Raw genomic sequence first — 9824 nt, forward strand, 5'->3', positions numbered from 1 at the left:
CATGACCGGCTGCTCCTTTGGCTACTCATGGCACAGCCCTGCCTCCAACCCGCGACCCCACCCCCAATGAAACGACGACAGTAGTCCAGATGGGTGGGGGAGAGACAGATAGGAAACACGGGGCAGGTGGGCAGCCCAGACAGAAAACAGGAAGTGATGTAAGGGGCAAGGGGGAGGATACTCGTCATCAACAGGAAGAACATACCAAGTCTAGAACAGAGATAGCTGGGACAGCATTCTGCTGCTGAAGAAGAAGAAGAAGAAGAGAATAGAGAGTGAGAGAGGAGGGAGGGAGGGAGGGAGGGAGGGAGGAAAATACCCAAATACTGCAAAGGAAGGAGTGAAGGAGATATCAATAAAACTAAGTTAGTAAAAGAAGAGGAGGGGGGGTTGGAAGGAGGAACTGAGGAGTAAATAAATAAAATAAGGGAGGGAGGGGGCATACAGTAAAGTGAAAACATTGATAAATAAATAAAGTTTTTCTCCACTGAGCTGATTATCGGCTCTTTAATCCACCAAATCCTCATCACCACATAAAGCTCATTGTTTTAACTTTAATCTGCCACACAATTGGTAAAGAAATCTATTTTAATTAGCAGAAACCAAAGTGAGAAAATAACTAAAATCCAACATTTGCAGCGGAAATATTCGTTAGTTTAGTTAATTATTGTTTTCTAATTAGGTCAAGTGACTCTGGCTCCTCTTTACTTCATTTACTCTTCCTATGATGATGTGGCTGGAATAACCTGCTGAGGGGCCACAGGGCAACATCTGGGACCCTTTTACCCTCACTTAAATCAAATGTATTTAGAAAAAAAGGGCCACCTGAGCACAATATAAACAAAAATTCTTGATTAAGATCCAAATTTGTATTATTCAAATCACAAAAAGATTGTATTCTGCACAGATGGTGAAGCCTTCTGGGACAAAGCTGTGATTTTGGGCTAAATACTAAATAAACTTGACCTTTAATCTGTTTTTTTTTTTGCTGTGTTTACTGTAAACTTCCAGCCAGAAAGAGTTTTTTAAACAATAACAGGAAATCAAGAAAAAGTTTAAAAGTCTTTCAATACAGAAAAAAAACAAAACCAACACAATACCAAACCAACCACAGTCATTCAGCACCTTCTCTCAAACACAGCTGCATCCACCAGCTTCATCCACTCATACCTAAGACACAGAAATTAATCAATAACGCTGCATAAGTATTAAAAAAGTACATCAACCAAATTCAGGAAGCACCGAGAAATCTGCCTGAAACCTTGTGGAGCTATTTTAGTGCGTAGTTAAGCATAAAGGCTGCCGTCATGCTACTCTACAGCTCGGTTACATTAGTTTTTATAACTATGGCACAGTTATAAATCAAGATGGGATGTAATTATCATCCAATTATTCATCTAAAATGAGTTAATTCAATCAATATCCACTCAGGATGCCGAGAACCTTGTTTAAATTGGACCAGTGACACTGTGGCTGCATTATATGGGGAAGATGTCAAGTGAGGACAAATTCTGACCTCATCAACGGGGGGAAAATCTTAGTAGTAGGAACAGATATCACCTTAAACTAATAGCACCACGTGTTGTTGTGTCTTATCGCAGCAGGACGCAGCTGTTTGCAGTAAATCACGAACGCCTATCTCTCGCCGAGCACATGTGCCGAGTGCAGGAAAACAAAAAAAATCTACAGGAAAAGTAAAGAGTCACACAGTTGGGCTCCGTATGCACCTGAACTGCCCACAGCCCTCCCGTCCAACCCCCTCCAGCCAATCAGATTTAAGCAGCTCAGCATGGCAAAGCGATGACAGAAGCATGTTGCAGATGCACATTGCAGGACATTCATAGTGGGAGCGCTGCCACAGAGGAATTCATTTCCCCTTCTAGCATTAGAAAGCCGGTTTCCCCCCACACCCCCACACCCCCTTCCATCAGCCTGATTTCCTGCGGCTCGCCCTTCCTCGTGCACTGACCTACAGATTTGTTTTTCAACTGTGAGCTGATGGGCATAATTACTTAAAAAAAAAACACAAGTAAGAACGTTTTATTTCTGCCAGAACAGCCTTTGCACATGATCCAATTTCCTGTCCCTCTCTTTTTATGTCTTCCCTGCTTCCTTCAGTCCTTCCTATAAATTTTAATTTACTCTCTCCTACTGTTTTACTCTCATCTCTTCTGGGTCTTACTGTCCTTTAAGCTGCTGCATGATTATAACCCTAACAGTCTTTTAACTCTCTTTTCCCTCCACCCTTACTGTTTTCCAGTCTCTCTATCCTCTCCCGCCACCTCCTCCTCCCCCGTTCTCACCCTGGCTCTCTTCTCGGCCTCCAGCCTCTGCATGATCATCATGGTGTCCACGTCCTCGTCGTCCTCCTCCTCCTCGTCTTCGTCGCTCTGCTTGGACTCCTGCAGTCGTTTCTGGAACTGCCACTCCAGCATCAGCTTCCTGAGGCGGTCGCTCTCCTCCGCCGTTCTCTCCGGCTTCGCCTGGGAAACAAAGCGGGCTCAGGATTGGATCAGGTTGCACCACCTCTAAGTTTGCGTGTTACGTCCTTCGTGAACTCAACGACTCCCTCTGAACGGAGTTTAAGCGGTTCCTACCTGGAGCTCCTGGATCTCTTTGTCCAGCAGGTCGACGATGTGGAGCTGCTGTTGTTTCTCGGCCTTCTCGCGAGCGTCTCGTTTCCAGGGGTCTGGAGACAGACTGTCGCTGGACGTTAGGTCCTCCTTACTGATGGTAATGTACTGCAGGTCTCGCCTCTCGATGGTCCGTGGCTGCTGCTGCGGTAACAGCTCCCTGATCACCGTGTCCATTCCTACAAGCGCAGCACGATACATTTATTATTTAAATATAGTTTTAGCTTTCATATAAAATATAAAACATCAATTTTGACTTGTGTTACCAGGAGGGTTGGAGGCACTGGCAGGCGGAGGAACAGCTGACCGCGGCAGGCTGGCTAGTTTCTCCGGTCTGGATGGGGGAGGCTGGGGCTGAGGCTGCGGGGGGAGGTAGGGCTGGGGTGGGGCCACAGAGGGCAGAGGGGGCTGGTGGTGAGGAGGAGGCATGGATCCTCCGTTGTTGTGAGGTTGGACGGGCATGACGGGGTTGGCCCGGATCTGACCCAGCTTCCTCTCCTGCTCTCTCCTCTTCCTCTCCCTGGAAAATCATTAATGTTGTCAGTAATTATCATTATCAATATTTTATGTCATTTTATTTAGCATATTTAGCTGCAGACACACGTGGGCAAATGTATCGGCAATTGCTGGTTGTTGGACTGATGGTGGCTGGTTGGAAAACTCAAATTACTATGATGTTGAAGGAGCTGATGGACAAAGAAGCAAAGGAATTTGACAACACTAATCCATAATGTGTGAATTATACCTGATTTCATCGTCAAAAACACGATTTACAGCATAATGCACAAAATATTTACACTACTGGCAGATCTTTATTCCCTTTTTCTTTTTGAAGAAGAAGCAACGATGGTGAAGGCCACAAAATCTCCTTTGGGTATGTTACATGTTATTTATAAAATAGTATAAACTGTATTTTTTAAATAAATGTGTAGTGCATAGTGCATTAAGGGTTGTTTTTTACTTATCCTGATATTTGCTCATATGTTTGCCTGGTGAGAACTTAGTAGGACATAATGTTACATCAGTGCAGTTATAAATGAATAAATGTTCCTTTGTGTTAAACATTAAACAACACAAAGAAACCTCACCTCTCTTCCTCCAGCCGAGCTTTCTCCTTCTCATACCAACGCTGCTGTTCTTCGCGTTTCTTGCGGTCAGCAGCCTGCTGGGCCGTCACGGGAGTGACGGTGGAGGGAGGCGGTGGGAGCGGCAGGTCGGGTTGGGGGTCGTAGGCGTCGTAGGCGTCGGGGTAAGGGGCTGGCGGTGGGGGCGGAGGAGGGGGCAGGTCAGAGCGGGATGGAGTCTGGGCCGAATGTGGCGGCGCAGAGTGAGGGGCGTTGGGTGTCTTCCATCGGCCCGGCCCGGTCTTCTGGTTCTGGGTCTTGTTGGAGGAGGAGGAGGAGGCGGAGAAGTTGAGGTGCTCCTGGCTGGACGTGGACGACTCCAACGAGGAGGACACCTGCGGCTGTGGGGCCCAGTGGTCAGGACCTCCTACAGACGCACAGAAACACACATTCATCCTTTTTGTCTGGGTTGAGTACAAGTGACTGTGCATGTCATTTGTTTTGCTTTGTCCTTCTGAATGAAATATTGTGAATAGTATATATTACATAATAAACAAATAAACATCAAATTACATTTACAGGAACATTTGGATGCTGAAAGCCGCCACTAAGCTGTTACACAATCTGTCAGTTAATACACTATCAGGTGCTACAGCCCTCTCTTTGTCATCCTCTCTCCACCTCATGATCTGAGGTCTCGGGTTCTCTTTCTTCTTACCTCCTGGCGGACCTCTCTGGTAGTCAATATCTCTGTGTTGGTAGTCCAGGTCCCGGTGCTGGTAGTCCTGCTGGTAGTGCTGCTGCATCCGCTCGTCTGGCCTCAGACTTCCCGGAGGGGGATACAACTCCTCCTGGGAGTGGTTAACTCGCTGGGAAGAGAGAGGAAAACGTTGAATTAGAGATGAGAGAAAGGGGGACAGACAATGAAAGGAAAGAAAAGGGAAAATTAGATGTAGGAGTAGGGCAGGAAACATTTCATTTGACTTAAGTTGTGTCCATTTGTTTCAGAAAAAAAATGTTAAATGTCCTGATGTCCCCGATAATCCCAGAGAAGTTACTGAATAGTTAATATGATACCATTTTAGATATTGCTGCTCTACCTGCATGCTGTTGTGGATGTTGTCGACCACAGGGAGGCGTTCTCTGTCCTCCATTCCCTGCCAGTGCTGCGAGGGTCCCGGCCCAGGACCGACAACCCGATCCTGGCTTTTCGAGGCCGGGATGGTGAAGTACTCCCTGGGGTAGGTCTGGGTGGGGATGGGGTAGGCCTCTGGACGGGGAGGGGAGGGCTCGTCCTGGTGAATAAAACCAGATATTACAGCGTGATAAGAAAATATTTGGGACACCTTCCCAAAAACTAAACAGGCAACACTTTGTCAGGAGTTGGTTTTGAGTAATGATGCTGCATGAAAAATTATTTCTCATCTCTGCTCTAGATACTGTGTGTCCTCGAGTGTTCGGGTCACTCTAGTCTCATCTGCTGGAGAATTCCACATAAAGACGCCACCGGCTTCAATCGCACGGGTACCTACGTCTGCACACAGGTTGCCGGTGGAGACGGAGGTGATCTTAGTGCCAGGTCCTCCGGGGTACACCGCCTTGCCAGCAGGACTCTGGCTCTGATCTGAATACGGGGCAGGAGAGACATTTAGTACAGTTGAAGGCAGTCAGTAACAAATACAGTATTCAGAATTAAGTACTGAATTAACGGGAGTGAAGGAGTCGCTGATGAATCCTAAATTACCCAAACTGGTAAGTAAAAAGTGGTTTCAGAGGTTGTTTTTGAAGACTTTTGCAGACAGTGTTATTGCCCAACAGCAGCACTGTTTCCATATCAGGGTGGAGTAGTTAAAAAATAACATCAGTGTAGTTTTACTTTCTTTTTCCCATTTCCATTACTGCCCATGCCAAGTTTAAACCTCATGACTTGCTGACCACAGATACTCTCCTTTGTCTACCTAATCAAATTCTACGAGAGTAATTCTGCTCAATTAACTGCCTAAATTTGAAGGAAATGTTATCGGCCTGATCACATAACGTGATATTAAACTTATGTCACAAAGCCATCCTTGTGATGAAGAATTAAATATTGGTTTATTATGGAGGTCACAACAAATTAACAAAAATAAAAACAGTGGTAATGAGGGGAAAATATAGAATTTAACTGTTAAATTAAGCTGGTTCAATGATAAAATCTGGATTTAAAGCCATTTCATGTTGATGCTCTGTGGTGAAAATAAATAATCATGTATATAAAAAGATAAAATCTCTTTAAGCGGGGGGGGGGCGCTTACTGGCTACGTTGGGGCTGGAGCGGTGGTCAGCTCGGTTCTTGAGGAGTCGATCTTCGCCGCTCATCTTCTTTGGTTCGGGGTAAGAATCCCAGCCGGCCTGCGGACTCTCTGGAGAGCCGTTCTGCACGGAGTTGTTGTACAGCTCGAAGCCTTCGCTCTTTGGTCGCAGCTTCCCGTTCTTGTCGCGGCCTCGGTCCGACGCTGGACATAAATTGGGATTGAAGGGTGAAGAGATGACAGAGTTTTAGAAAAGGTATCACAGACTAATCGAGAGGTACGCTGAACACTTGTTATTCTTCATCAGTTGCAGTTTGTCTTTGGTTATGTTGTCATGGTTTTCTAGATGAAGCCTCCTTGGCAACCAATCATTTTGCAGTTTGGGAAGAAGACGTTAAATCGGGGGTTTCATTTCTATTTGCTCACTTTAAACTTTATTCATGGAATGAACAGAAATTTGAAACCAGTTCTCGATTCCCATCCTGAGGTTGTACAAGGGTTTTTTTTTTCTGCACCACATGGGGAAACATTTCCTAAACAATCTTTTGATCATTCGTGATGTTCGTTGTTGTTATTTAACTAATCTGACAGCTTCAGACTTGTGCAGTGTTAGTAAATTAGTAAAATGTCTGCTGTAAATTTTGCATAGTGATGTGGTGCATATTCAGAGTATCTAAAATATTTAACAGTCTCCTTCCCTTTCTGTGTATCTGGGTTTGCTTCAGCACAGTCACGCCCTCAGTCTGTGAGAATCTACACTCCGACTTCAGTTTCCTAACATTAAGTTTACTGAAGATTGACCAGCGACCTTCACTGCCTGGTGGTTAAATTTCACTGTCTGCACTGGAAAACACTGTGGTCGAGGGAATTCGGGAGAAACACCCCTTTAGCGTCATCCTGGACCGCAGGCCGGCCCGGCCAGAAGACTTCCTTAATGAATCTAGGGTCACATTCCTGCAGACAAAGACCAGCACACAGCCAGACATCCCCAGTAAACTCTACGCCGTGTATGTGTGTGGGTGCGTGTCTGGACACACACACACACACATATCTGGCTGTGGCCACAAACACTCATTATATCCTTCAGTCTGCTCGCTGGTCTTTTACTGCGCTACAGAGAAGACAACAAGGACACACTGTCTGGGCAAGTCTGCTTCTCTTCTTTCATCCACAACACCAAATTACTGGCATTAACTAATGGTGGAACTAACAATAGTCCATTCATCACGGCTATTAAACGACAGAAATCTGCAGGGTTTAGGAAGCCAAATATATGTCTGTGATCTTTTGAAATGGCTTTTAATTGAAGTCTTTTATAACATGGTTGATTGTAAATTAGTGCTTTGTGATAAACAGCTGAAATACATATTGTACTTCAACTGTATTGGTTCATCACTGATTAAAGCTGGAGTGCAGGACTTCTACATATAAATGAACTTCCATTACATTCAAGCCCTTTGCCAAACAAGTTGCACACAATGCTAGTTAATCTCATCAACACCAGGGGAATCTCTGTTTATTTTGCAGTTTACCAGAGTTTTTAAATCTGGTTTTCAGTGGCGACATCGATAGTGAGGCTTTTTATGTCGCCCAGCAATGATTGGTTCGTCAGTGCTGAAGCGGGGAGCAACCGTAGCGATTAGGCTACAGTATCTAGGAGTATGGCAGAATAACATAAGAATTGTCCAAGTAAAGTTACCGATGCTCCAAGTGAAACAGAAACTGGGCGTTCAGAGGAAGGATTAGTCTCAAAGCTTTTCCTCGTTGGAAAGAACAGAAGACTGAAGGCAGACACGGATGTCGTGTATTTGTAAAATAGTAAAAATACTAAATGAATGTTTTGAAACGTCATAAGGGCGCGACGCAGTGTGTAATCACTCTCACTGCCAGAAGAGACAAAAGTTCCACACAGCAGGTTTTAATCTGCCAATTATTTTATCAATGAATTGGTTAAATCCACAATCACAATCATTCAGAGCACATATTGATATATTTAAATTAACTGTTTTGTCTGACTAACAGTTCAAAACCAAAAATATTAAATTTATAATGAGCGAAAATGAGCGAAATCCTCACACTAGAGAAGCTGGAACCAGAGAATGATCAACATTGTTGCTTGACAAATGACCATTAAACACCATTCACATAAACAAGGTTCTTCATAATCTTAAGGAAAACAGACAAATTAATAAAAAGAAATGCAGATTTACTAGAATAATTCTGTTGGTTCCTAACTTAAACACATCTAATGTATTTTCAGACCTCTAATTGGCTCCAAGGAAACCCTGAACATATAAAATATTATGTCAGTATTGAGTCTGAAGCATAAAAGAGAGTAAAACAGTAAAATGAGGAGATATTAAAGTAAACTCCCACTACACATTTAGCATGTGTGGGTGTGTGCTCACCTCTCGGCATCATGGGGCTGGGCTGGTTGAGGAGTGTAGCCAGTCCGTGGTAAATGGCTCCCTGCTTTGCAACCTCCAGAGTCACAACTGAGCCCGTCCTCGTCATCAGCTCTGCAGCCCTGAACACGGAGAGAGAGAGCGGGGGAGAGCGAGAGAGCGCGAGAGAGAGCGAGAGAGAGCGAGAGAGAGAGAGAGCATGTGTATGAAACTACTTCAACTTCAAGGGATCTGACACACTTAGACTATTCTCTGTGGTGCATGCATTAAATTTATATAATACACACAATTAATATTTAAATCTCTTGTTTATCTGCTTTTCTAAGCTCCATCTTTTGACGTGATCAGAACATAGCATGAATTCATCTGTTACACTGGGCTGAAGGTGCATCACATCCCAGCTTATAAATCAAATCAAAGGTAAACTGACTGGAGGCTTCAGTCGGATAGTTTTGTAAATCCCATCTTAAACACAAAGCAAGGTATTGAACCACAGTTACGATTTGAAGACGGTGGGTGTTAAACGTTATGAATTGCTCAGCTACAAAATAATTTTAAATCTACTTTATTTCTTCCTTTGTTTCACCATTAAAGGGCTTTTTGGGGTACGTATTCGAATCCAGGTCCTTAGAATAGAGGGTGTCTTTGGCTACACAGATCATAAACCCCTTTGAGAAGAAAATTAATTAAAATTGACTTAAACTTTTATTTCAAATAGCTTTTTCCATTCATCCTACTGCAACGCTGCTGCTGTCAGATTTTGAAATGACATCTGATTGGACGATCCTAAATATAAGATTTAAAGATAATGAACTTATTAGCCGATGCTGGAGAAAATCTCTTTTCTTGACAGTTTTACTAACAACAGAGGATGTTTATTGCCTTGCAACACATGACATTGTATCTAAGAAGTTCTGAATCAAATGTATTATAATACTTTGAAACTGATATGACAGATTAGGGCTGAAAGTAACAGATAAAAGATTCTACAAAATGTCCATCACAATGACAAGAAAGAGGGATGTCTTTGTCTGACAAACAGTCCAAACCCAAAGATATTAAATTTACAAAGATATAAAACAGAGAAAAAGCAGATTATGATCAAATGTAAGAAGTGTTTTTGCTTGAAAAACAATAAATTAATGATTATTTTCTGTCAAACTCATAATTTCAGCCCTACTCTAGATATGTAGCGAGAGTGCCATTCTAACAAAATGACTACTTTTAGTCATTATGGGAAAACACAAAGTTTCCCTTTAACTGGCATCCCAACAGGAAGAAAACTAAACTAGAAAGACCTTTATTATGCAGCAGAGGAGGCAGGGATTATATTTGTCATTGGCAGAGACTCACTTGCTGTGTCACACACACACAGTACCCATGTTATTTTCTGTAACAGCCACATGTGCACAGGGCTTTAACCAAATCCTA

At 43.4% G+C, this 9824-nt stretch overlaps 1 protein-coding gene across 1 annotated transcript in view; it reads right to left on the reverse strand.

Annotated features, from left to right (window-relative positions):
• The window catches only part of afdna (afadin, adherens junction formation factor a), a gene marked incomplete at its 3' end in the record, with an annotated part of 72057 nt that overhangs the window by 1305 nt on the left and 60928 nt on the right, over positions 1-9824 (reverse strand). The window contains 9 exon segments of the mRNA XM_035678402.1: positions 2304-2483; positions 2598-2812; positions 2900-3153; positions 3722-4124; positions 4416-4566; positions 4798-4992; positions 5230-5321; positions 5992-6192; positions 8397-8515. Coding sequence (XP_035534295.1) covers positions 2304-2483; positions 2598-2812; positions 2900-3153; positions 3722-4124; positions 4416-4566; positions 4798-4992; positions 5230-5321; positions 5992-6192; positions 8397-8515 — 1810 coding nt within the window.

Source organism: Morone saxatilis, unplaced genomic scaffold, assembly GCF_004916995.1.
Source record: "Morone saxatilis isolate NCDOM2014 unplaced genomic scaffold, NCSU_SB_2.0 Contig7, whole genome shotgun sequence".
Taxonomy (NCBI): domain Eukaryota; kingdom Metazoa; phylum Chordata; class Actinopteri; family Moronidae; genus Morone; species Morone saxatilis.